Consider the following 27,814-nt stretch of genomic DNA (forward strand, 5'->3'; position numbering starts at 1 on the left):
CTCAGGATATGCTCTTTATTGTTATAGGTGTACCTGGAGAGGAGACCCAGGACTCCCACTAGGTTCAGTGACGGCTTTAAATAAAACACTTCTCCTACTGTCCTATTTAGCAAAAGTTTTCCCTGGTAAAGTTCTAGCTAAACTAGTAATTACATTTACAGCTTTTAGTTTCTTATTACCAGTGTATTACAACCAGTTCTCTAAGGGGAAGGTACTAGAAAAGTTTTCCTGCTCAGGCACTGAGCAAATTCCCATTTTAATAACTAATAGAATCAATTCACAATATTTTCAAAATTATATATCTAGCTCACCTGGATTGGGTTTTAAAACAACCACTTTTCCCCTCTCTCCAGGTAATTCTCACCATTGGAAAGTGGCCAGGAAGGCTCCTCGCACCCAGCTCCTCAGAAATTCCTTGCAGGATTTTTTTGGAGGGGTCACACCCAGCAGTTCTCAGGGGTTCCTCCTTGCTCTGAGCTCAGAAATCGTTTCTGGAAGGCTAGGGGGACTATATGGAATGCTGGGAATCGAACCGGGGTCTGTTCTGTGTTGGCTATGTGCAAGACAAATGCCCTACGCTGTGCTATTGCTCCAGCACCCTTTCATGATTTCTTGAGTCCATCCTCCCTATCTATATATATACACATGAAAAAAATCTTCCTCTGTACCGCCACCCCACCCAAGAATGGCAGGAAAGCATCTGAGATTGATTAGAAAGTCCAGACTTTCTCCAGGACAAATTTAAATCCTAATGGCCATTTGAGAATTGTCTGGTATTCACAACCCCTCCCCAATGTTCTCTGGCTTGTCCCTAGGAAGGCAGATAAGACCAGACTTGCAAAGCAAGCTATACAAAAACACACAAAAGACTAAAACAACACACAATTTTGGAAATAAAGACTGAGACAGAGTGACTGGAACCCCAATGGGACTTGAACCCATGAGGTCTCATATAGGACTCAAACCTACCCCCAAGTGGGACTCAAACCCACGAGGCACTTAGTGGAACTTGAATCCATGAGAGTGTCATCCCTGGTTGTCGGCAGTCAAATCCACCTTCTCTGGTGGGAGGAGTGGTGTGTCCCACACATCCTCCTGTCCTTGGGAGCAGTATTGTGTCCAGCTTCTCCCCTTTAGGCCTCCAGGTGTATGTTCACAGGATGTAGGCAGCTTTTTTTGGCAACCTAGTCATCATTCTCTCCTGGAGGAGACGCCAGATGTTAGGGTCCAGAGTCAAAGAAAGACCCCACAGATGGAGGAAAACTTAACAAAACTTTATTCTGTCAGTCACAAGCCCCATACTAACTGATCAGGGCTGTCTCCCAGAGAAGACAGACACGTCCAAGATTATAAAGGAGATTATATGGAGAGGGGATACTGGGAGGTTCTAGGTTCTGATGATCTTTAAAATGATTGGCTGTTTAGGGCACCTTCCTACTGCTCCCAGTGTCCTTTCCAGATAGGCAACCTGGTATGGCCAGGTAGCTTGGGGAAGTATTAAAGGAAATAGGCTTGAGAAAGCCTAGCATATGGCTTACATGTCCTTACAAAATGGCATCCCTGAGGCCGGAGAGATAGCATGGAGGTAAGGTGTTTGCCTTGCATGCAGAAGGACGGTGGTTCGAATCCCAGCATCCCATATGGTCCCCCAAGCCTGCCAGGAGCGATTTCTGAGCGTAGAGCCAGGAGTAACCCCTGAGTGCTGCCGGTTGTGACCCCCCCAAAAAAATTCAAACAAAATGGCATCCCTCCTTGTTTAGAACCCATTATCTGCAGCTCAGGCGATTCTGAGGCATCATTTCTGCTGTGCTCAGGGGAATTATGGGCAAGCTTAGAATCTTGTTTCCAGCATGCTAAGCTTTCACTCTGCACATTGAGTCATTTTAAAATTATTAAGTTGTGGGTCACAGCTGTTGGTGCTCAGGAATTACTGCTGGCTCTGTGCTCAGAAATTACTCCTGGAAGAGACCGGAGCAGTGGTGCATGGCATAAGGCCTGTGTGCGCTAGCTTAGGATGGATATCGTTTTGATTCCCTGGTGGCTACACACAAGGCTAGCACCTAAGTTTATCTTGGGCCACCGATAAACCATTGAAGTTTCTCTAGCCGCCCAGGGGTGGACCCTGGAGAGGAGTGTAATCAGCACCTGGGACCTGACCAGGAGGACTGGGCAGGGAGGGGACCCCTGAGATGTGACAAGTTTCTGCAGTGTCTCAGTGGGGTGACCTGGTCCAGTCAGCTCTTCTTTTTTTATTTTTCTGTTTTTCTTTTTGGGGAGGAAGGGGAGAAGCAGGAGGAGAGGGGGAGGGAAAGGGGAAGGAGGAAGGAGGGAAGGGGGAGGACAGCTAATTCTTTGAGAGCTTGTGTGTCTGCCCTGCCCTGGGGAAAGGGCTGAGAGAGCTGGCCCTTTTCTTCTGTCCTGTCCCTACTCTCCGCCTACCTACTCTGCCAGTGCCCACTGGAACAAGCTGCTTCTTTGAGCTCCAGCAGAAGGTCAGCAAGAAGGTGGGACCAGCCCGGACATTCCAAGGAATTAGCCACAATCTCAGGCATTCCCGCTGTCTGGGGCAGCCAGGAGTACGGGGGTTGGGGGGTTCCGGGGCTTGGGGGCGTTGTTCCAGGGTGTTTCCAGTCTTGGGGACGAGACAGAAAACCCAACATCCTGCCCTGACCCATCGTTCAGATCTGGGACTCCAGAACCACACCCACTGCCCAGTTCCCCCACCCCACCCCCAAGTGACTGGCTGTGAACTTGGGGATTTGAAATTCTCCTCGGGGGGCCAGTGCAATAGCATAGCAGGGAGGGCATTTGCCTGGCATGCGGTTGACTTGGGTTCAATTCCCGGCATCCCATAGTTCCCTAACTCTAACCAGGTGCACAGAGCTAAGAGTAACCCCTGAGCACCTCCGTGTGTGTCCCTCAAAAACACACAAGCCAGAAAATTTCCCCTTCTAGCACATTCCACAGTGCCAATTCACAAACAGCAGGGAGGGTGCTTGCCTTGCTAAAGGCCAACTGGGCAGTGGTAGGGTGTTTGCCTTGCATGTGGTTGATCCAGGAAGGTTTGATCCCAGGTGTCCCATATGGTCCCTCAAGCCAGGATGATTTCTGAGTGCATAGCCAGAAGTAACCCAGAGCGTCACCAGGTGTGGACCCCCCCCCCCAAAAAAAAAAGCCAACCTGAGTTGGATCTCACAAGCACTGTGGGAAGTGATCCCTGAGTGTGAGGAGGTAACCCCTGAGAACTGCCAGGTGTGGTCCCCAAACAAAACAAATGGGTTGGTAACAGTGCTTTGCACATACCCAAGTTAGGAAGTTCATCTTCTGTTTCTGCATTGGGACGCCTAGTGCCACCAGGAGTGAGCGCCAAGGCTTCCAAGGGTGTGGTTCTATAAAGGACCCAGTGGGGGGGGGCCACCGTTAGCACCCCCAGGAGTTTAGGACAGCCTCCAGCTGGGATCCCTAAGACAGGGCCTTGAGGGTGCAGAGCAGGGATGAAGGCAGGAAATATCCAGAGAATTTGTCTGCCAACAGCCTCACCCACCGTGCTAGCCTAGGACTGACCGAGGTTCGATCCCTGGCGTCCCATATGGTCCCCCAAGCCAGGAGCAATTTCTGAATGCATAGCCAGGAGTAACCGTGAGCACACCGGGTGTGGCCCCAAAACAAAACAAAACAAAACAAAACAGAAAAGAGCCTCACCCAGAAGTCTGTAGACCAGCAAGTGCCCTGGCAGCCTAGCAGAGAGGCATTGCCCTGGGAAGTCAGGATGTGGCCAATAACCCTGTGCCTTGGGATCCTCCAAGACTCAAGACCAGAAGGATGAGAGAGGGGGTGCTGGAGCTGTGAGGCACTCAGGGAGACATGGAGGTCTGAAGTACTAAAGGGTTCTTCACAGTAGGATTTTGGGGGGATCCCAGCCATCAGTATGGGTGGGCAGAGGCAGAGTTGAGTGGAGGTAGGGCCCAGAGGAAGAACAAGAGACACACAGATGAGCCGGACACTTGGGATTGATCCCCGGGGACCCCCTTAGGAGAGATCCAAGGGGCTGGAGTGACAGCACAGTGGAATGGGTGTTTGCCTTGTATGGGGCGGTCTCAGGTTCAATTCCTTTTCCTTTTTTTGGGGGGGGGGGTTTGGGCTACACCCAGCGTTGCTCAGGGGTTACTCCTGGCTGTCTGCTCAGAAATAGCTCCTGGCAGGCATGGGGGACCATATGGGACACCGGGATTCGAACCAACCACCTTTGGTCCTGGATCGGCTGCTTGCAAGGCAAATGCCGCTGTGCTATCTCTCCGAGCCCTCAGGTTCAATTCCAGGCATCCTGTAGGGTCCCCTAAGCACTACCAAGGCTGATTCCTAAGTACAGAGCCAGGAAGAACCCCTGAGCACTGTCATGTATAACCCTAAAACCAAAAAATAAATTTAAAAAGATGGGGCCCGAGCAATAGCAAAATGGTAGGATGTTTACCTTGCGCACCATCCCATATGGTCCCCCCAGCCTCCTAGGAGTGATTTCTGAGCGCAGAGCTAGGAGTAAGCCCTGAGCACCGCTGGATATGGTGCCAACTGGGAAGGTTTTGAGAACAAAACAGGTTATTGGGGGGCTTGTATGTATTATTGTATGTATGTATTATTGTATGTATTGTATGTATTATTGTATGTGTCACTCCTTGAGGGAAAAGTGCATCTTGTCCTTGATCATCTTGCATCATCGGGGTTGAGGCACTTGAGGATCTGCGCCAGCACGTTGATTGTCTACTCGCTTCTCAGCCCCGTCTTCTTGGTCTGAAATTTCTTCTGCAGGTCTTTGGTGGTCATGGGCTTTCGGGTCAGGTAGTGGCACATCGTGTCCTCCGTCACCTGCATGTCCCTGTGGTGGCCAGGGACAGAGCTGTGGGTGGGTGTCCCCCGGATCCCTCCCTCCTTCCTCTCGGCCACTCTCCCATTGGTCTTGCCATCTGACACCCACTTACCCACTGATGGGCGTCAATTTCCCCGACTGGGGCTGTGGGGTGGACTTGCCCAATGGGTTCTGGGCTCTGGCTTCCAGCCTCAGCCGCTTGGCCGTTGGCGTCTTGCTGGTCCTTTTGCCTGTTGGGACAGGTATGTCACAGACCTGTGTGGAGGTGTGGACAACAGGACAAGAGGAGCCCCAGGCGGGCTTGGAGCATGCAACAAGCTCAGAGGGCACCAAAACCCAGACACCCCGCTTCTGTGGCCCTGGGGAGAGTGGCCAAGGGCCCCACCTTGCTTCAGCTTGCTGGTGGCTGCCTAAAGGGTGGACAGCATGCTGCCCGCCTTGGTGTTGGGCATTCCCGATCAGCTGTTTCCTTGGGAGCTGCCGCCCAACGGCTTCCGTTCTCTCTTGGGGGGCATCTTCTTCTGTAGAGAAAGGGGGCAGTGAATGGAGGTAGAAACCCCTATTGGATCCTCCCCACTTTGATGCTGTTCCCATACCGCCTGACAGACGGAACGCCATAGAGCAGGGGTCTCAAACTCAATTTACCTGGGGGCTGCAGGAGGCAAAGTCGGGGTGAGGCAGGGCCGCATAAGGGATTTCGCTTACCGAATATTCGCAATAAAAAAATCACATTAGTAAGAAAAAAATTGCAGAAAGTCGCATTAAACGTTTGAATACCCCAAACGGAACTGCTCGGGGTATGCGAATGTTTAATGCGATTTTTTTTCTTACTAATGCGATTTTTATGCGATTATTCGGTAAGCGAATAATCGCGAATACTGCAATATTTGAAGGCCACAAAATGTTGTACGGAGGGCCGCGCATTTGAGACCCCTGCCATAGAGCAACTAACTGCTGTGGGGATTCTCTTTAAGGTGAAAACTTCTGAGACACCATTATGCCAGAAAAGGAGGACAGTCGAGAGAGGGGGCACCATCCCTCCATAACAGAGGATAATCTCAGGATTGATTCCGGGGCCGTCTCTCCTCCCTCACAGAGACAAGCAACTATCAACCTTAAAAGTCACTAACTGGGGCCGGAGAGATTGCATGGAGGTAAGGCATTTGCCTTTCATGCAGAAGGTTGGTGGTTCAAATCCTGGCATTCCATATGGTCCCCCTGTGCCTGCCAGGAGCGATTTCTGAGAGTAGAGTCAGGAGTAACCCCTGGGCCTTGCCAGATGTGACCCCAAAACCAAAAAAAAGATCATTAACTGCCCATTGTTTTGCTCCTGAGACATTCCTAAGCCTCAGTATTCATGTTTATCTTATGATTCTCCTGGGGGCGGGAGGCCTGGCCCCTAGCCTGATTCCCCCCCTTTCCGAGATTGCTGTGGCAGCCCCCCCATCTTGGTTTTTGTTCCTGTTTCAGAGGTGACAGCAGGACACAAAAGCCTCAATTACAATGTCCATATTATGCCTCTCCTCCCACCTTGGGGGACGGTGGACAGACCCTAGAGCTCCCAAACCTCTAGAAAGAATGTGGGGTTCTAGTTGGAGACCCAGAGACCAGTGGGAGAGTAAGAATGGGGACCCTGCCCAACTGGGTGCTGCACTTACGGAGTGCTAGGAGCTGGCAAGATGTGACTGCAGAAACGCAAAGCCCTTGGACGCCCCGTCTCACACCTGGTCTAAGTCAGAGCAGTACCCCAAGGCTTGAGTGTCTACTCCCTGCACCCCACACACCTTGATTGTGGTTCTGGGACGGGTCGGAGTCGGAGCTGGAACTGGAACTGGACGGGTTGGACTGGGTGGATTTGAGGGGTGGGACGGAGGGAGAAGACAAGAATGCAGGTGTGGTGGTAAGGAATGAGGGTACAGGGGTCACCTGGGATCCTCAGAGGAGCCAACACCACGAGGTGCCCCAAAGACATCTTTCTCACTTCCAGCGAGCGTCTCCGTAGGACAGAAAAAGGGAAAGTAGGGGTGTGGGGGTGTCAGAGTAATTGTGTCTGTCTTGTGTGTGTCTGAATGAGCATGTATGATTGTGTATGAGCATGTGTCCGTCTGTGTGAGTGTATCTGTGTGTGCATGAGTGTCTAGGTGTGAGTGTCTTTGTTGAAGGGACAAGCTCTCCCCAGCCCAGTCTGCCCCCTTCCTCTGCAGCGCATTCTGGGCCGGGCCAGCAGGGGGCAGCAGGCCCCTGTACCAGCCGCTCTCACCCCTGGGGGTCCTGGGACAGACACTGAGGCTGAGGGTAAAAGGGGGACAATCTCTCCTGAGTGGAGCACCAGGCCCAGAGAGCCCAGGCTTGCAGCCCATTCCTGGAAGCCGGGCGCTTCTCTGCCGCTCAGAGACAAGACGTTCATGGGGGCAGGGGCAGCAAGCGGCACCCACGTGGCCTCAAGAGCCCTAATGGAAGCCCCCGCCGGGAGATCCGCCCCCAATCTCCCCGTCTACACTGCCGGCTGTGGGTGCCAAAGCGCCCCCCAGACTCTAGTGGGCTCAGAGGCCATGGGTGGAGCCGGGGAAGCCCCCCAAGAGGGGACAGACCACAGTGCTCACGTGTGTCCCTGAGCTGTGTCTCTCTGAACACCAACCCGGGAGGCAGCAAAGGGCTTTGGGGTTTGGGGAGGAGCAGAAAAGCAGCTCCCCATGCCCCCTCCGTCCCCACCCGCCGGGAAGGTCCCCAGAACCCCAGGGCCCCTCATCTCCCATCATTTTTTGGGGGCCACACCCAGCCGGATCAGGGCTGACTCCCAGCTCAGTGCTCAGGGATCCATCCCACCCTCCTGGCAGAGCGAGAGCAAAGCGGAGAGGGCGCTCGCCTTCCCCATGACCGACCCTGGTTTGACCCCGGCATCCCATAGGGTCCCCCTGAACGCAGAGCCAGGAGGAACCCCTGAGCGCCACTTAGGGACCTATGGGGGTTGGGGTTCGGGGAGTGTCTGCGTGTTTCCAGAAACTTCTCATGTCTGGGTCTCCTTTGGCTTTGGGGGACCATCACTCCGGCAGAGGTGCGCGGGGGGCCGGGGGCCCCTCTGGGGCTCCAGGCTGGGCCTCACCTCGGTCTTGAAGGACGCCTCGTCCTCCGAGTTGGACTCCTCCACGTCGGGGACCTTCTTGGCCTCGCGGGGGTCGCTCTCGGCCTTGCCCTTGTAGCCGCCCTTGTCCTTGGCGGGCTTCTTGTCCGGGAAGGCGGAGGCCGAGGCCGAGGTGCGGGGGGACGCGGCGGGGCCGCCCCTCGAGCTCTTGCAGCCGCTCTTCTTGGGCTTCTTGGCGCCGGGCCTGGGCGAGTCGGCGGGCGCCGGGCGCTTGCCGGACGCCTTGGGCGGGGGTCCCCCCTTGGGGGACAGGCTCTCGAGCTTGGGCTCCTTCAGGGTCATCTTGGGCTCCTTGAAGGCGGCCTTGGGCGGCGCCGCCTTCTCCTCCTTGGCCGGCCGGCCCTCGCCCAGCTTGCGCGCCGCATCCTTGGTGCCCCGGGCCGGCTCCCGCTCCCGCTCGGCCTCCTTGGCGGCGCCCTTGCTCTCCGAGTCCTTGCGGGGTCGCTCGGCCCCGCCACCCCCAGGCCCCTACCGAGGAGACTGACTGATGGCGGGACACTCGGACACGCGGCCTGAGAAACTTCCAGAAGGCAGGTAAAGGAAAGCGGCAGGGGTGGGGGCTGGGGGGAGAGTGGAGCCAACTGGGGGTCCCTTTAAGAAGCAGGTTGAGGTGCCAGATGACAGACAGCACAGCGGTAGGGCTTTTGCCTTGCATGTGGCTGACCCGGGTGAACTTGCCCGGGTTCAATCCCCGGCATCCCAACGAGTCCCGGAGATGCGGGATGGCCATGGCCCCTGAATGCCCAGCGCCACTCTCAGGTAGCCCCTTGAGAACCTCAAAGGATGCAGCGGGGTTGAGCACACAGTGGAGGGACTGTCCCTGGCTGACCGCTGAGGACCTTGCAAGAGGCGATCGGGAAGACGAAATCAATGGTGACAAGACAAGGGTGTGATGAAGGGGCCACAGAGGAGACCCCTCAAGCTGATGGCAGCTCCACGGGTGAGAAGGGGGGATCCAGGAAGGCTCCAAGGTCCCCCTGGCCTTGGGAGACATTTCCACAGGGAGCCTCAAGAGAAGTGATCGCAAAGAAGCACAGAGGGCGCAGAGGGGCAAAGGAAGATGAGCCTTTGAGGGGGTCCGAGGCAGGACAGGGGATTCCCCAAGAAGCCCTGCTACGACCCTCTGTCCCCCACAGATCTAAGATCTCAGACAAGGGTTCAACCAGAAGCTCCAGGAAGAATCAGCGGAGGAAGGCCAGAGAGGGTGGCAGGAAGAAGGCGGCTGAGTGGATCAGGGGGGCAGTGGGGTGCTGGGCGTGGGTTTGAGAGTCAGAAACAGTTTGCCCATCCCATCCCATCCAGCCATCAAGCCCGAAGAAGCGACAGAAGCAGCAGCGCCCGGAGCAGACCGCTTGGCTCAGTGGGAAAGCACCGGCTCTTGGGCGGCAAGATGGGGACAGGGTGAGGGCCAGGAGCCTGCACCCACGGGCCTTCCGCCTCACTAACCTTGGAGCCGTGGCCCGGTTTGGTCTTCTTGGGGTCAGAGAAGGCAGAGAGTGGAATTGTGGGCAACATGGGGTAGTCTGGGCTGAGCCTGGAAAGCGTTTTTGCTCCTTCAGGCATTACCATCACCTAGTGGCAGAGGAGAGACAGCGGCTGTTATCGCTGGGCCAGGGGTGGGAGCGGGGTCAGTGCCAAGAGAAGCTGCTGGGGGCAGCCATGATGGCTGGGGCGGCCGACCCCAAGCTGGGTGAAGAAGACAGACAGGTGGGGACACAGCAGAGGCAAGAAGGGAGCCCAACAGGGAGCGGGCAAGGGGACGAACCAGGCCAAACAAGGGCCTCAGAAGGCAGTCTGGGGTCCTACAGGAAGTGCAGCAGCGGCGGGCCTGGGGCTGAGCAAGAACAGAGCCAGTGTTGGGACATCACAGTCACCCCCGGACAGAAGGATGGAAAAGTGCATTGGTTAGAGCTGGAGTGCCCACACGGTGGAAGACCTCAGCCGGGTCATGGGGACAAGGGGCCAGGGGGAGGCAAGGTGACAGAGCCCGCGCCGGGCACCGAAGCTGCTGCCTGAAGGTTGGCAGTGCAACTGGGCACCCACGTGGGGTGGCTCCGGAGCCCCGGAAGCTGCTGAGCCAGAAGCAGGAGGATAAGCTCATTCGTGCACACACAAGCAGACACAGACTCGTGCACACACATATGCACTTATGTAAAAGCACATAATTGCAGACACACAGGTACACATATATTTATGCACACACATGTACACACATACACACAACTGCAAATATTCACAGGCCAATGGAGGATGACAGACTGTGGCTCAGGCCCAGGGCTTCCAGGGTCTCTCTCTCTCTCTCTCTCTCTCTCTCTCTCTCTCTCTCTCTCTCTCTCTCTCTCTCTCTCTCTCTCTCTCTCTCTCTCTCTCTCTCGCTCTCTCTCTCCCTCTCTCTCTCTCCCTCTCTCTCTCTCTCTCCCTCTCTCTCTCTCCCTCTCTCTCTCTCTCTCTCCCTCTCTCTTTCTCTCTCCCCCCCCTCTATCTCCCTCCCTCTCCCCCCTTTGTCTATCTGTCTGTCATTTATGGCCCAAACCCCTGAAGTGTTCAGGGAACACTATAGGATGCCAGGGCTTTAATCCGGGTCAGTTCTGGGCCAAGCCAGCTCTCCCCCACCTGCCCTCTCAACTCGCCTTGTCCTCCCCCCGCCCCTGGCAGGGCATACTCAGAGGGTGCCCTCCTGCCTCCCCCTTGGCATTCTTCAAGGTAGGCACAAGGGTCCCAGACCAAGTCCTGGCTTCCAGGCACACCAGGCAGACAGACCTTCTGACGCTGGACGGAGCTGAGCTCCAGGCACCCCAGCAGGACTCACAGATTTGGGGTCCTTGGGTTCTAGCTGCTCCCGCGCCACACGCCAGCCAGAGTACCGGGGCGGCCTGCCAGGGGTGGGGGGTCTGAAGGCAGCTCCTCCATGCCGCCCCCAGCCACTACTTAGGGATGCCTGGCTGGCTGGGAGCAGTGCAGCTGGGTGAAGAGGGCTTCTGAGGCACGGGGTCGGGTTGGGTTTCGGGGTTGGTGGCGGGGGGGTGGGGGGTGGGATGGGGAGCCCACTCACCCCACCGGCCATGAGTAGCTTGCACCAGAACTTCAGCGTGGGGTTGTTGAACGTGAGCTTCTCGCAGCGCAGGTGGTTGAAGGGCGGGTTCCCCTCCAGGTTCAGGAAGAGGTCGTAGTTTGTGAAACACACCTTCCGGGGCTCCTCCTTGGTGGGACACAGGGAGGCCCCCACGGACTGTCAGGGCACTGCCTTCCCCAGAAGGTGAGCCCCGTCTCAGGGAACCCCCAGAGTTGGCCGTGCGCCAGGGCGGAAGTGGAGAGAAGAGGCCATTTTGGGGTCCTCGGGGGAGTGGGTGGTCCCCAAATTCAGGATGCGAGGCCCTGAGTTCCAGGCCTGGGGCTGGGGCTGCCTCCACCCCAGATGCTGGGTGCGGCGAACTCTGACGGGGTGGGTGCCCTGGGCTGAACCCTGCATCTGTGCCTAAGTGCCCACCCACAGTCGGGGGTTGGGGGGAATGAGAAATTCTCCAAGGGCTGGGGAATTGCCTGCAGGTAGCAGGGCAGGCAGAGAGAGACACCCCCCCCCACTGCTGAAAGACCCTTCCACTCAGCCCACAGGCGCCCCCAAGACCCCTGAGTGTCCAGGAGTGAGCTAGTGACTCACAGGCTGGGGGTTGGCAGGGGAGGCAGTCCCCCTGGACATCCAGACTGGAGTCTCTCCTGGAATCTCACCCATTTCTGGGTCCTGAGCCCCCCCCCCCCATCGGCACCACGTCAGGATAAGAGAATCCCACTCAGAAGTTGGTGTCACCTGGGCAGGGGCATCTCTCTCTGTGGACAAAGTCAGGCCACTAGAATTGAGGAAGAAAGGTCTAGAAGGGGGCCCAGAGAGATAGCACAGTGGCGTTTGCCTTGCAAGCAGCCCATCCAGGACCAAAGGTGATTGGTTTGGTTCGAATCCTGGTGACTCATATGGTCCCCTGTGCCTGCCAGGAGCTATTTCTGAGCAGACAGCCAGGAGTAACCCCTGAGCAAAGCCGGGTGTGGCCCCAAAACAAAACAAAACAAAACCAAAAAAAAAAAAAGAAAGGTCTAGAAGGGGTTCCTGGAGGCCGGAGAGATAGCATGGAGGTAAGGCGTTTGCCTTTCATGCAGAACGTCATTGGTTTGGATCCTGACGTCCCATATGGTCCCTCAAGCCTGCCAGAAGCGATTTCTGGGCATGGAGCCCACCAGGTGCACCACCAGGTGCAAACCAAAAACCAAAAAAAAAAAAAAAGAAAAAAAAGAAGGGGTTCCTCAAAAGGATCAAAACAGAATGCTGGGGACAGAGACATACCACAGTGGGAAGAACTCTGGCCTTATACGTGGCTGACCCAGGTTCCATCCCCAGCATCCTTTAGCCCCCCACCGTCACCCCAAGCACCACCAGAGTGATCCCTGAGCATCATCAGATATGGCCCCCAAAGAAAACAAATACTCCCCAAAACAACCAGGACACCGGATCACAGAGGCCATGGGCCAAGGGATGAGGGTTGGGGTCTGGGGTGGGCAGGCAAGGGCCAGAAGCAGGTTCTGTCATGGGAGGCCATGCTGCATAGATGAAGCCAGGAGCATGTTGGGGGCAGTAGGTAGCTGGGCCAGGGACACTCACACCCAAAGGGAGGTAGGAGGTAGAGGGGTGTACCTGACTGGCTCCCCCAGTGCCTCCTGCGGCACCCAGAGTCTAGGTGAGAAGAGGGTCCTAGGAGATGGGGCTGGATCCCTGGAGGTGGGACTGACAAGTCTGGATGTACCACCCAAAATCCACTCCACCTCGGCCTGTGACCTCTACAGCACTAGGCTTTTAGCCTGAAAACATGTGGAGCCTCTCTTGCCGAGGTTCGGGTTTGGGGATGTTTCTGGCTCGGGACCAGCCAGGAGTGGCCAGTACAGGCTCCCAGCGGTCCAGTTTGATGGATCCGAACCCACACAGCCTGGGACCCTCCTCCCCCATCCTGTACCCCCCAACCTCCCACCTGCTCCCAGGCTCCTCTCCCCAGGCCAGCGTCTCTGTGGCCTCACGTCCCCAAGGTGGAGGAACAGGCCTGCCGGGTGACAGCCGTAGATGCGGATGACAGTGGTAGATGCTGTTGGCCGGTGGGGCCCAGGGTCCGGGTATTGGTCTGTACTCGTCTCCGCTTCTGCCCTTTAATGGGAGAGATCTCCGGCCAGCAGCTTTCTCTCAACCAGGACAGAAGGTAGAAGGCGAATACAAATAATTCGCAAGTGTTAAGCTCTTTTGTGAACACCTAGAAAATTAAGCCGTAGAAGTTAATAAAACGCTCAAGCTGAGTTCCTGTCAAGAGGTTTATTGAGGGAGCAAGCAGAGTTTTTATGCCCTGCTTCAGTGGGAGGAGCAAAAACATAGGATTGAAACTTAAACCAATCAGATTTGTACAGGTACAACGATTTTAACCAATGGGAGCAGACACATTTTGATGGCGGGAAGGATAAGGAGAAACCTGGCAGGATGGGGGGAGGGGAAGCAAATCCTTAATAGATCTTACAGTTTAAACCTTACAAAAACCTATCTATAATTGCGTGTATGAGAGCAGTTACAAAAATAGGTTCCATGGAAAGAGTTAAGGAATCTAGTTAAGCCAGATTCTCTGTGGTGAGCTAAATTTATTTGCAGGGTTCTTTTGGCTCAGGGCTATGCAAACTTATGGCTTGAATCAGGCAGCGGTGAAAAATCCATTGAATATGTGGGTGTACGGTCGCCCACATTGGTCTGGTTTCAGGGCCCCCACTTCCTGCCTCACCCCAGGAGTGGAGGGAAGCATCTGTGGCTCCCCGAGCCCCGAAAGTACATGGGCCAGCAAGGACTCCCAGGGAGTTCCCAGTGCCCCAGGCAGTTGCCTATCCCTGAAAGAACCCCAGGTCCTTCTTGTGTTGGGGACCTGAGATTCGCTCAGGAGGGGGGGTTGCCTCCTGGGGAGTCACAACGGTGACTCAGCGAGCACAATCACAGGGCTACCCATCCAGCCAAGTGGGGTGCCCGAGGTTGGCACTACTCAACAGCTCTGGGCTGATTTGCTTCTACACAGGACAGAGTGGTGGGGTCAGGTTTTGGGGGGCTTTTCTGAGTCTCTCAGGCATGCATTCTAAGGGCCTGGAGGCACTCAAGTACCCCTCCCTCAGGTATAAGGACCCAGGGTGGGTGGCTCCATTGCACCCCAGGGTAGCCCCATTGCACCCCAGGGTAGCCACGCAGGACTGGGTGGGGCTCAGCACCCCAGGACCAAGATGGGACTGGACCCAGCACAGGACGGTAGCCCAGCTGGGACACACTGAAGCAACTAAAAGCAGATGCTGCTCCAGAGGCCTGCCCTGCAAGCTCCGCCCCTCGGACTGTGTCCTGAAGGCCCCACTCCATCCGTGACCCAAACCCAAGAAAATAAAGCAGAAATATAACCAGCATGCTAGAACCAGGCTTTATAAATAAGGGGGTGGGGAACCCACACAATTTCTCAGTGGAGGCTGGAGAAGTATTCATGAAATATATAGTGATGCCTTTCTTTAAAAAATTTTAATGATGGGGCCGGAGAGATAGCATGGAGGTAAGGCATTTACCTTTCATGCAGAAGGTCATCGGTTCGAATCCCGGCGTCCCATATGGTCCCCCGTGCCTGCCAGGAGCAATTTCTGAGCCTGGAGCCAGGAAAAACCCCTGAGCACTGCCGGGTGTGACCCAAAAAAAAAATTAAAAAAATTTTAATGAGAAACACGCCACAGGTGGGAGGTGGCTCAGTGGTCAGCGCCCGGCATGGGAATCAGGCTTTGGGTGTTACTGCAGGCAGAGCGCAATTCCCAGAGAATCACCAGGTATAGTCCAAACTCCTGTCCACCCCACCCCTGAAAAATCCCCAAAAGCCACCGAACAACCACCTGTAGCTGGAAAGAGAAAGGACATTTTTCTCCCAGAAATTCCTGAGGCAGGATTTGGGAAAACCTGACTCTAGTGCTGTCGGGTCAACTGTGTGGACGGGAAATTTCCTCTCGAAACCAGGAACTGGTGGGGTGGGCATGGGCCTTCTGTGCACAGACCGGGGTTCAATCCTTGGCACCTCATACAGTTCCCTGAGTCCTGTCAGGAGTGAGTTCTGAGAAATACTAGAGTGTCCCAAAACCAAAAAAAAAAAAAAAAAAAAAAAGAAGAAAAGAAAAATAAAAGAAAAATTGGGGCCGGTGCGGTGGCGCTAGAGGTAAGGTGCCTGCCTTGCCTGCACTAGCCTAGGACAGACTGCGGTTCGATCCCCCGGTGTCCCATATGGTCCCCCAAGCCAGGAGCGACTTCTGAGCGCATAGCCAGGAGTAACCCCTGAGCGTCACCTGGTGTGGCCCAAAAAGAAAAGAAAAATTACAATAATCTGCCAAAGGCTGGGGCTGGAGTGATAGGACAATGGTAAGGATGTTCACCATGCAAACACCAGCCCAGCCCAGATTCAATCCCCCGCGTCCCCTAGGGTTGGTTCCCTGAGTACAGTCTGAAGTGATTCCTGAGTGCAGAGCCAGGCATCAGCCCTGAGCACAGCTGGATGTGCACCCCCCAAAAAGAAAAAAACACGGGGCCGGGAAAGTGGCGCTAGAGGTAAGGTGTCTACCTTGCAAGCGCTAGCGCAGGACGGACTGCGGTTCGATCCCCCGGCGTCCCATATGGTCCCCCCAAGCCAGGGGCGATTTCTGAGCACATAGCCAGGAGTACCCCTGAGCATCAAATGGGTGTGGCCCAAAAACCAAAAAAAAAAAAAAACCACAAATAGATTAAGTGGCATTTCCCAGCCAGTTAGGCCCCCAGGACATTCCAGGGTTAAAATCACATACATGGGGAGCCAGGGGTGAGGAATGGGGGGGGGGGCAAACACAGGAAAGAAACCAGGTCACAAGCAGGGGCTAGAGCTCAGGCACCTGGAGAAGGCACTCGCCTTGAGCACAGCCGACTCGGGTTCGATCCCCCTGTACCACTAAGCACACCCCTCCCATCCCCAGCAGGGCCAGGAGACACAGAAGCCTCAGGGGTCTCACGCCCACCTGTACAGAGCCTGCCCTGTGGGGCTCTGGCTCAGGGGGGGAAGATAGAGAGAGGGTGAGAGAGAGACAGAGAGAGACAGACAGACAGAGAGAGAGAGAGAAAGAAAGAGAGAGAGAGAGAGAGAGAGAGAGAGAGAGAGAGAGAGAGAGAGAGAGAGAGAGAGAGAGAGAGAGAAGAGAGAGACTTCCAACTGGACACACACACAGAACACCTGGCATCCCCTGACCCCTGAGCCCGCCAGGAAAAAAGGCAAAAAGAAAAAGAAAAAGTAAGAAATGGAACAGAAGAGAAGCTGGGGGTCTTCCTGCAACTCCCAGTAGCCCCGCAAGGGCCAAAGCAACACCACTCGCTGCTCCCTCACACTCACTCCCTGTCCTTTCCATCTCTCTTCATGCTCTGTATTTGGCCCATCCCCCTAAATTCAGCAGAGGGGTTGAGCCAAGGGACAGTGGGAAGGATCTGGACTTGCAAGTGGCCGACTGAGGTTTGATCTCCAGGCACCCCACAGGGTTCCCCCAAACCTGCCAGGAGGAACTCCCGAGCACAGAACCAGCAGTGACCCCTGAGCACTGCTGGGTGTTCAAGCCTTGAGGTGATGTTCCAAACTTCACCCTCACCTCTTCAGAGTAGGCCGAGGAATCGGGACTTGTCTGGACCACCAGGAGGGCTATAGCCACCTGCTCCCCCTCTTCCTCCTGGGACCTCCTCAGAGTGCACCCCCTTCTTCTCCTCCCCTGGCACAGCTGGGTCCTACCTTGTTCTTTAAGTACACCTCGATGGGCATGATGAAGCCAGTGTACCATGATTCCTCTACCTGGTAGGGGGGCTCCTTACACACTGAGAAGAAAGGGGGAGCCAGGGGTCAGCCTCCAGACTGATCAGAGCCCCCCACTGCCTGGCCCCAGGAATCAGGACCCTCAAGAAGGTCAGCTAGAATCAAGTAGCCTCAAACCCAAGCCAAGGCCAAAGCCTTGGCCATAGGTCCCCAGTGAGGGGGGTCCTGGATCAACCACCACCACATTTTCTTTCTCTCTGCCTCCTGCAGTGTATAGGATAGGGGGGACCCCCTCCTGCCAAGGTTTCAGAAGGGGGATGAGGGACCACCAAATATGAAGGCCCCCCCCAGTACCTCAAATGCTATTACATAGCACCAGGTCAAACACTCACCATCACAGCTGCCCAGAGCACTGTGGCTGGATCCACTCATTCACTGTAGGATTCACTCATTCACTCAGATTCATTAATTCATTCCTGGATTCACTCATGCATTCATTCATTTACATACTCACTTATTCACACCCTCATGCTGGTGTAGAATAGTGTCAGGGGCCGGAAGATTGACAGGGTCTCTGCAGACCCTCAGCCATATGTCCCCACCCATGAACCCCTGAAGGAGCAGCAGCCCTTGGGGGGGGTTCTTCCATCTGACTGATTGGCTGATCAACTGGGGGCACTTGGCATCCCTTCCTTCCTTCATCCACCATAACAACTCCAAGAAGGGAGACAAGGAGGAGATTCAGGAGACATGACAGGGCTGGAGGCTCCACCCACCCCTTCAGAGATAGGGAATCCCTGGCCTGTAATGGGGACCTGAACAACCACACATGGGGTTACCCAGTGCTGAGGGACAAGGAGCCTGCTGGGGGTGTCCTAGACCTATAGAGACTACTGCAGGAGGAATTATGGACCTAGAGGGGCTCAGGCTTGGCTAAAGAATTCCCAGCAGGAGTGTGGACAGAGAAGGCCCTGAGGAAGATTCTGCCAGAACACGCTAGAATGTTTTTTTTGTTTGCTTGTTTTTGGGGTCACACCCAGTGACGCTCAGGCATTACTCCTGGTTCTACGCTCAAAAATCGCTCCAGACAGGCATGGGAGACCATTTGGGATGCCAGAATTCAAACGACCATCATCTTGATTCATCTGCGTGCAAGGCAAATGACCTACCGCTGTGCTATCTCTCCAGCCCTTTACAGCACCCAGTATTCCCAGGCAGTCTCCCATCCAAGTACTAACCAGGCCAGACCCTGTTTTAGCTTCCAAGATCAGACGAGATTGGGGTGTGTTCAGGGTGATATGGCCTTAGACTAGAAGATAAAGGGGCATGACTCTACCTCGAGCCAACTGGGGCCTCCCTGATCATCCTTCCTTCCTGTGTCCCCCATCCCCATCCTACTGGCTGTCCCCCAGCCTCATGCCTTGGTCCCTGGCCCCAATGACAGTTTTCACCCTCGTCTGCTTTGCAGCATCCTGGAGTGCCGGTGCCCCGCCCCCGTGCTGAGAAGCCCTGGTTTCCAGGGTGCAGAGGCCCCTGGCTGCATTCCCTGCTCAGGGGCAGATGTGAGGCTAAGCGGAACAGATGAAAGTTCTCTACAGGAAGCCTGAAAGAAAAGCCCAGGGGTTGGGGGGCAGCCAAAAGGCCCTCTGTGATCTGAAAAGCAGCGGGGCTCGAGAAGGGCCAGTCGGGGTACAGACACTCCTTTGAGCAACTCAACGTCCACTCTGGGATAGTCAACTCACCGGACAGGCAACTCCTGGACACGTGGAACTCAGCAGACACACTGGTCGAGCCATTCAGCTCTTTGCTACGTCGATACATTTAATCCTATGGTCACTTAACTCATCTTAACTCAACTTAATTCAACTCTCCTGGCTACATTTGGCTAAGTCGATCCATTCCGCTCTTTGATATCATCTATCTCTCTGGATACACCCAGCAAAGCGGAACTTCCCTCTCGGACACATTCAGTTCCATTCGGCGGCCGGGTGGGCGAAGGGCGCCCAGACTCTCCTGCTGTGGGCATTTAGTGCCTGGGCACAGGCTTCCTCTTTGCCGTGACTCTGGCTCTGCCTGACGTCGGAAGCGGAGCCGCACCCTTTAGGGCCCTTCTCGAGGACACGGAGGGCAGCTGGAGCCTCTGCCCCAGGGAGCTTCAGAAGCCGAGCCTCTGAAGACTACGACAGTCGGCTGGGTGGAAGGGAGGGTGGGTGGTACTGGGGTCACGGCAGGGCCCCTCACTCACCGCACTTGGGCTTGGGGAAGCTGTCGTGCAGGCGGAAGACCACCTTCTCCCTGAAGTGCTGGATCTCGCAAGCTCGGGCCACGCACAAACACCATCCAGTCGTGCGTGAAGCCCTCGGTCGTCGGCTTCTTGCGCAGCTGGGCGCGGTGGCCGAGCTCGAGCTTCACCTGGACAGTGCACTGCAGAGGGGAGAATGGGGTGCCAGGTGGTCAGCAGGCTCCCACCTTAAGGCGCTGCCACCCTGTGTCCTGACCCAGGTTCCATGCCCCCCCCCCAAACCAACCCCGCTACCAGGGAACCAGCGCTGCATCCTGAGGAAGAGGAAACCTACACGCGTGGAGGGACAGATGCATGCATGGACAGATGGACGGACGCAACCAAGGCTCAGACTGAAGAAGCTGTGGACAACCCCCCAAGAGCAGCCTGACCTCTCCCGGGTCGGGGGTCGAGCAACGGCCACCCCACCCCCAGCAGAGCCCTGCGAGTGCATAAAACCCAGCGCTCAGGGAGACAGTGGCTCAGTGAGGGGTACATGGCAGAAGATCCAGGGGGAGACTGACCCCAGGAGGCCATGCAGCCTGACCCATGAGCTCCCTGTTCCCCCAGCCTCAGGAGGAGGCGACTGGGGGCTCCCAGGCCTCCAAACAAACACAAAGTCAGACTTCAGAGCCCAGCACCCCGCGCAGGGACAATTGTAAAAATGGTTCCAGAGGGCGCCTTTGGCCAAGAGAGAGAGAACCTAGCGGAGGACTCTCGGCTTCCCACTCTGCATTCCCCCCACCTCACTCCAGCTCCCGCCCTTCCTCACGCTCCCAAGAGCCCTGGGCATGGCCCTCGCACCCCGGTTCCACGTCAGTTCAAACAGACACACACACACAACACACACACACACACACACACACACACACACAAACACACACCCCAGCAGCAGCAGCAGCAGCAGCAGCAGCAGCAGCAGCAGCAGCAGCAGTAGCAACCAAGCACAATCCCGAAGCAGCTCCCTTTTTACCGCCCAGGGCAGAGATTAGTCCTGCTTTCTCCTGTGTAAAAGGCAGCTGGTGGGTTCCACGGTCAGAGGTGCAGACTCCTGGGGTGCACACCTGGCACCTATTAACTACAGGGCCCCAGGGAGAAGGCGCCCTGCATTCCAGATCAGCATCCAGAGGCCACCCCTCCACTCCCCTTCTGCCTTTCTCAGCCAGACTAAAGCCCCACAGGCCTGTCAGCCTGCCAGTCTTGGCTCCAGCCTGGTGGTTCCTTGCCTGCGCCCTTTGGGGCAACCAACCCCAGCTGTATGCTCCTGACGGGATCACAGTGCCAACCCCCAGTCCACCACCCTCTGGGCAGCCCTGGAACGTACAGGCAGCATTACCCAGAGGGGCTGACCTGGAGCAGTGGGGGGACCATGGGAGAGAAAGAAGGGCAGGAACAGGAGATGGGGGAATGGCTGATGACCAAGAAGAGGCACAGGGACCCCAGCATCTTGCAGAGGGCAGGAAAGGATGGAGAGATGGACACACACATACATGATTCACCTGCTATGGGAGGCAGCAAAGAGCAGGACCCTGAAAAGTGCAGTGAGCCAGGACTGTGGTCCTCGGGTGCAATGAGGCTCCAGGACATCATGGGAGACCCTGGCACCATCTGCAAAGAGCTGAGGTGCCCTGTACCCACAAAGCATGTCCATGCCCCCCAATTCCCCATGCCCTTCCCACCCCCCCATCTCCACTGAGAACCCCTTGGGTGAGGGTATAGCCTGGGCCACCCTGATGATGCTACCCGGTAAGTGGGACAACTGGCTTCCGGGTGTGTTAAAGGGGTCCCAGAGGGGGCGTGTCTCCATTCCCAATTCCCTGGGGACTCAGCAAAAGACAGTTGGAGCCCTGTGGGCAGGAGAGGCAAGTGCATGAGTCTTGCTGGTGATGACAAAGCAAACAGCTCCCTGTGGGTCTGGAACCCATTGGCCACGCCACCCCAGCCACCCCAGCCCAGACCCAAGGCTGGTCCCCAGGTGCCCCAAACTCGGGCACATTTGAAGGTGGAGGTGGTGAAGCTTCAGGCCACTGGGTTAGAAGAGAGGAGAGACTAGGAAAAAAATTGATTCTAAGGATGCTCAAAGCATATGTGAGGAGAGTTGGGGAGCAGCTGAGCCCCGGTTGGGTCCCGATAAAGGAGCAGCCATGGCCCGGTCAAACCTAGGCACCCCCCCCCCAACTCCACTGGTCCTCGGGTAGGGTCCATTAGCTAGTTGGAGCTGCTGCTGCTGGCCAGGGTGTGTCCCCAGCTGGGGGGTGATCCAGGGCCAGGAGGCCAGGCCTAGGACCATCTGGGGGGTGCCCACTCCCCTATGCCACCTGCTTCTCCATCCCAGGCCAACCTTCCTCCTGGATGCTCTGGGAAGGGCTAGGGGGATCAGGGGGGCAACTGAGACGGGGCTGGTAGATCATCTCCCTGCCCCCACCCAGGACCCCTGAGACAGGTCTTTAAGGGAATCTCTGGCTTCAAATTCTCCAGGAACCAGACCAGGGCCCAAGTGGCATAATTAACCCTGAAGCAGACTGTGGGCGCCTCAGGGGACCTCAAGTCCCTTCCCTTGGGGCTCCCTGCCTGTGCCTGGCTTCAAGATCACCCAGAATGAGAAGGACCAGGGAGGGACCCTTGGGTAAGACCCCATTAATGGCTGCAGGGCCCCTGGGGCTGGGAGGGGGTAGCACCTACATCCTACTCCTGGCTCAGCCCAGGAATGCCCAGAGTTCCTCTGGCTGACTCCTTGTCACTGAGCCACCCGCTGTCCCAATTCACTATGGAGGAAAAATGGTCCAGCAGGGCTCAGTTTCCCCAAAGTGCCCACAGGTGTGGAGACAGGAAAATAGCTTGTGGGGGCCCTGGGCTAGGGAGAATTGGGGACTGATGAGTAGCCAGGCCAGCCAGGACACAGGGGGGAAGATCAGGCTTGTTTCTGTGAACCCCCAAGGTATGGGGGCTGACATGGGCCCAGCTCTGGCCCCGGCTTCAGGCTTTCCAAGGCCTGGGTTTACCCTGTGATCAGATAGAACATGATGGGGAGTGATAGCACAGTGGGGAGGGTGCTAGCCTTGCATGCAGCTGACTTGGGTTTGATCTCCCATATGTCTCCTGAGCACCAACAAGAGTGATCCCTGGGGCTGGGAAGGTGGCGCTAGAGGTAAGGTGTCTGCCTTACAAGCGCTAGCCAAGGAACGGACCGCGGTTCGATCCCCCGGTGTCCCATATGGTCCCCCAGAGCCAGGGGCGATTTCTGAGCACATAGCCAGGAGTAACCCCTGAGCATCAAATGGGTGTGCCCCCCCAAAAAAAAGAGTGATCCCTTAGAACCGGCAGGTGTGGCCTCCCCCCAAAATTTGAAGGCTGAGTTTTCGAAGTTTTCGGGGTTCTGGAGATTCTGAGATTTGTCTATGCCAAGCCACGAGCCATGAAGATGTGATGGCATTCCCAATACTGTGAACACCCTGGAGGGGGACCCTGTGTGCCCCAACTCTCCCTCCCATCTGCACACACTCCCTCCGGGCCTGGCCTTCTTCTCAGTTTTCCCCACAGAGAGAGACAAGAGCCTCGGAAGGAGACAAGACCCCCTCCCATTCCCTCCTAAGGGACACCCCTTGAACCCCTGGACTGCAGGAATGGGGAGGGGTGGGCGACACTTAGAGGATCCCAAGTGGGGGATATATACCGTATTCATTTCCCAAATGTGTTGTTTGTCTTTTCAGGCTGGAGCAGTAACTCTAAGAGGATAGGGATGTGTGTGTGTGTTTGTGTGTGTGTGTTGGATGTAGAGTTTGCAGAAACTGTCCTGGTCACTAACTTAATCCATGCACATTAGTATTATTATTTGAGTCTTTTTTTAAATTATTATTTGTCTTTTTTTTTTTTTTTTTTTTTTTTGGTTTTTGGGCCACACCCGGTAATGCTCAAGGGTTACTCCTGGCTATGGGCTCAGAAGTTGCTCCTGGCTTGGGGGACCATATGGGACACCGGGGGATCGAACCGCGGTCCATCCAAGGCTAACGCGGGCAATGCAGGCACCTTACCTCTAGCGCCACCGCCCGGCCCCTATTATTTGTCTTAATGTGAAATGATGCTGAATTACTCCATTGAGAAGTTTTGCTCCTTCTCGTCATCTCTCTCCTTTCTAATTCCTTGGACACAAAAGCTTTGCTTTGCTATTGGAAGACTTGACCTGCTTCAACCCTTCTCTGTCATCGTCTTACACAAGGTACAAAAATATAAAACACAGGATCCAAAGTCAAGGAACTACTGACTATCTGCAAGTTTTAAAGACTTAACCTGGGTCCCTCCATTTTTTTTATTCACCTCCTAGAATAACATCTTTTTTTTTTTTTTTTTTTTTTTTTGGTAGTTTTTGGGTCACACCCGGCAGTGCTCAGGGGTTACTCCTGGCTTCATGCTCAGAAATTGCTCCTGGCAGGCACAGGGGACCATATGGGACGCTGGGATTCGAACCGATGACCTCCTGCATGAAAGGCAAACGCCTTACCTCCATGCTATCTCTCCAGCCCCACATCTTTTTTTTTTTTTTTTTTTTTTTTTTTTTTTTTTTTTTGGTTTTTGGTTTTTGGGTCACACCCGGTGGTGCTCAGGGGTTACTCCTGGCTATCTGCTCAGAAATAGCTCCCGGCAGGCACGAGGGGGGGGGGGCGCGAGGGATATGGGACGCCGGGATTCGAACCAACCACCTTATGTCCTGAATCAGCTGCACTGTGCTATCTCTCCGGCCCTGAATAACATCCTTTTTAATAGTAATAGTAATAGTTATAGTAACTTTTTAAAGAAAATGTCTGTAGCAAATGACTCAAAACGACACAATGTTCCATTTTCGAAGTGCTCTCTTCTGGTCCCAAGGCGTAGGATTGAAGGAGAAAGAAAGAAATACTCATTTACTCATTTAAGCCCTGGCACAGGGCAGGCTTGATACAAGCTCTCTCTAGGTGTCACTGAGAATGAAACGAAATGAAAGAGCAGGGCGGAGCCTCTGATCTTTTTTTGGTTTTTGGATCACACCCAGCACTGCTCAGGGATTCCTCCTGGCTCTATGCTCAGAAATCGCTCCTGGCATATGGGATGTTGGGATTCGAACCAACGTCCTTCTGTCTGCAAGGCAAACGCCTAATTACCTCCATGCTATCTCTCCCACCCCGGGGCCTCTGATCTTAAGAATCATTTTGGGGGCCGGAGAGATAGCATGGAGGTAAGGCGTTTGCCTCTCATGCAAAAGGTCATCGGTTCGAATCCCGGCGTCCCATATGGTCCCCCGTGCTCGCCAGGAGCGACTTCTGAGCATGGAGCCAGGAGTAACTCCTGAGCACTGCCGGGTGAGACCCAAAAACCAAAAAAAAAAAAAAAAAAAAAAAAAGAATCATTTTGGGGGCCCGGGCGGTGGCGCTAAAGGTAAGGTGCCTGCCTTGCCTGCGCTAGCCTTGGACGGACTGCGGTTCGATCCCCCGGTGTCCCATATGGTCCCCCAAGCCAGGAGCAACTTCTGAGCACATAGCCAGGAGTAACCCCTGAGCGTTACCGGGTGTGGCCCAAAAACCAAAAAAAAAAAAAAAAAAAAAAAGAATCATTTTGGAAAAACCAGTGGGGACTTCTGGCCTGCAGCTATGCTGGCCTCTACCGCCCTCTGGCGGCCAGGTCTATTTGTACCCACGGGGAGAATTTGGTCTTTACTCTATTTTTTGGCGTGTAAGACTGCTGGGTGTATAAGATGACCTCCTACTTTTCCTGTTAAAATAAAGGATTTGGGCTATATTTGTCGTGTAAGACTACCTCTCTTTTAATGCTCACCGAATGGAAATTAAAAAACGTAAGAGAAAAAGAAGTAGAACCCTCACAGGTTAACAGCATATGTTCAATAAAGCTAGGCTTTGGAGTGCCAACAATCATTTTACATTTGTCATTTGCAGTGAGTGACTAATTTTTTTTGTTTTTTGTTTTTGTTTTTGTTTTTTTTGGTCACACCCAGCAGTGCTCAGGGGTTTCTCCTGGCTCCATGCTTAGAAATCGCTCCTGGCAGGCACAGGGGACCATATGAGATGCTGGTATTTGAACCAATGACCTTCTGCATGAAAGGCTATCTCTCAAGCCCCTCGTGACTGATTTCTTAATTGTGATCTACATTGAGAGCAGGGAGAGGGGGTTGAACCCCTCCAAGAGCAGCTGTCTGGGGTCCAGTAATTAATGGGACAGCTAGAGGGAGACAGAGTCCCTCCTCTGTGTCCCATAAAAGCTTAACAGGACTGAGCACCGGAAAGCCAAATACCAGGCGGCTGGATGAGATGTGAGGCTTGATAACCCAGCTCCTCTGTGTGCCCTGAAAGATGACTCAGGACATGCAGAGGAATGAGTGATGACGCCTGGCAGCTAGACGGGATGTTTGGGTAAGAGGGGGGAGGATCACTTGTCCCTGAAGCTGGAGTAAGTTTCAGTATACCATACACTGGCATATAAGATGACCCCCAACTTTTAAGAAGTTGTTTTTTTTTTGTTTTTGTTTTTGTTTTTTGTTTTTTTGGTTTTTGGTTTTTGGGCCACACTCGGTAACGCTCAGGGGTTACTCCTGGCTATGTGCTCAGAAGTTGCTCCTGGCTTGGGGGACCATATGGGACACCGGGGGATCGAACCATGGTCCGTCCAAGGCTAGCGCAGGCAAGGCAGGCACCTTACCTTTAGCGCCACCGCCCGGCCCCTTAAGAAGTTTTTTATGTAGTCTTTCAAGTCTTTCAAGTAGTCTTATGGGCCCGGAGAGATAGCACAGCAGCGTTTGCCTTGCAAGCAGCCGATCTAGGACCACAGGTGGTTGGTTCGAATCCTGGTGTCCCATATGGTCCCCCGTGCCTGCCTGGAGCTATTTCTGAGCAGACATCCAGGAGTAACCCCTGAGCACCGCCGGGTGTGGCCCAAAAAACAAAAAACAAAACAAACAAAAAAGTAGTCTTATATGCCAGAAAATATGGTAGGTTAAGCTGATAGTCAACATGTGTGTATGTAAAGGAATTATTTTCTAGCCTCCAACATGTTTCTGCACCTCCTAGGCTTTTCCAATCCACACACACCAGCCATAAATGCACACAACGCAGTTTTCTATACACCACAAATGTACACAATCGTGGCAATATTAAATTCTGGCAGTGCAAAAAACAAAATGCTCACCTAGCACACCCTGCTAGCCCATAGTGTCATAAGACACTCTCCTGATTGTTGTTGAGTTCTCAGTTGGCAAGTCCTTTAACCATGCCCTGTTGTGTCTCCTCCCATCCCTCACTTCTCTAGACATTTCTAGGAACTAGTATCAGATATGTAGTGGTGTACACTCATATACACACATTGGTATCAAATACCCAGGATGTTGTAGGTGCAAGCATGCATACTAGCACTGAGTTACACCCCTCATATTTGCAATGTTTAGTCATTGAAGAGCTGGGAACTATATTAAATAGAAGGAGTTTGGGGTTGTTTGGGATCAAACCATTAAGGAGACAAGGGATGGATAAATTGAACCTGCAGAAGAGAGGAGGGGAAAAGGGAGAGAGAAATGGTTGGATGGAGGCTGGAGCGGTAGCACATTAGTCTTGTACACTGCCAATCCAGGACAGACTGTAGTTAGATCCCAGTCATCCCATCTGGTCCCCCGAGCCTGCCAGGAGCGATTTCTGAGCACAGAGCCAGGAGTGCCACCTGAGTGCCACCGGGCGTGACCCAAAAAATCCAAAACAAACAAACAAACTAAAAAAGAAATGGTTCGACGAACGGATTAGAGAACAGGAAGATAGAATGTTTGAGGTGGAAATGCATTACAAATAGATGGCTGAGTATGAGTGAGTGACAGAAAAGTAAATAGCGGGTACAGATGTGTCTAAAAGGATAATGGACAGTGAATAATGGATAACACATGGATGGGTGGATGCATGCAGGGTTGCCTGGATGGGGTTCATGGGTGGTTTGGTGCAGGGGATGGATTTATTAGTGAATGAAAAGGTGGACAAGGGGAAAATAGGTATAGAGATGGCTCAATTGGGGAGAGTCTCGACCCTTGTTATGTGTGAGACCCTGGGTTAGCTGCCCAACACAGCATGATTTCCTTGATGACTACTAAAACTAATTAAACTATATATAATTTATTATATATAAGTGAAAGGATAATTCATGAAGGGATGGATCAATTATAGAAGGACCGGCTAGTTTAATGGAGTCCAAAGGGTGGATGGATAGTGGATGAAGATGAATATGGTGGGTAAATGGATGAATGAATGGATAGATTTTTTTTTTTTTTTGGTTTTTGGGTCACACCTGGCAGTGCTCAGGGGTTATTCCTGGCTCCAGGCTCAGAAATTGCTCCTGGCAGGCACAGGGGACCATATGGGGCGCCGGGATTCGAACCGATGACCTCCTGCATGAAAGGCAAACGCCTTACCTCCATGCTATCTCTCCGGCCCCGAATGGATAGATTTTTTATCTCAATAGATGGATGGATGGATGGACGAGTGGATGGACAAATGGAAGGGTGGGTGGATGGATGGATGAGTGGGAGGATGAAAGGATGGGTGAGTGGATGAATAGAAGGATGGATGATAGATGGATAGATGGATGAATAAATGGAAAGGTGGATGGATGGATGGGCTGATGAAAGGATGAATGGATTGGTGAGTGGATGGATGGATGATGGA

At 54.2% G+C, this 27,814-nt stretch overlaps 1 protein-coding gene and 1 pseudogene across 1 annotated transcript; both read right to left on the reverse strand.

Moving 5' to 3' along the window:
- Window positions 1-4,758: 4,758 nt before the first annotated feature.
- On the reverse strand, window positions 4,759-19,923 carry LOC126030116 (protein ENL-like). The gene is given in 11 exon segments (XM_049788305.1): window positions 4,759-4,873; window positions 4,977-5,119; window positions 5,255-5,385; window positions 6,649-6,720; window positions 7,970-8,526; window positions 9,433-9,578; window positions 11,059-11,205; window positions 16,829-16,911; window positions 19,095-19,165; window positions 19,167-19,273; window positions 19,903-19,923. Coding segments are annotated over 11 exon segments (1,593 nt in total).
- LOC126031545 (uncharacterized) lies at window positions 18,039-18,159 on the reverse strand (annotated as a pseudogene).
- Window positions 19,924-27,814: the final 7,891 nt, after the last annotated feature.

Source organism: Suncus etruscus, chromosome 15 (assembly GCF_024139225.1).
Source record: "Suncus etruscus isolate mSunEtr1 chromosome 15, mSunEtr1.pri.cur, whole genome shotgun sequence".
Classification (NCBI taxonomy): domain Eukaryota; kingdom Metazoa; phylum Chordata; class Mammalia; order Eulipotyphla; family Soricidae; genus Suncus; species Suncus etruscus.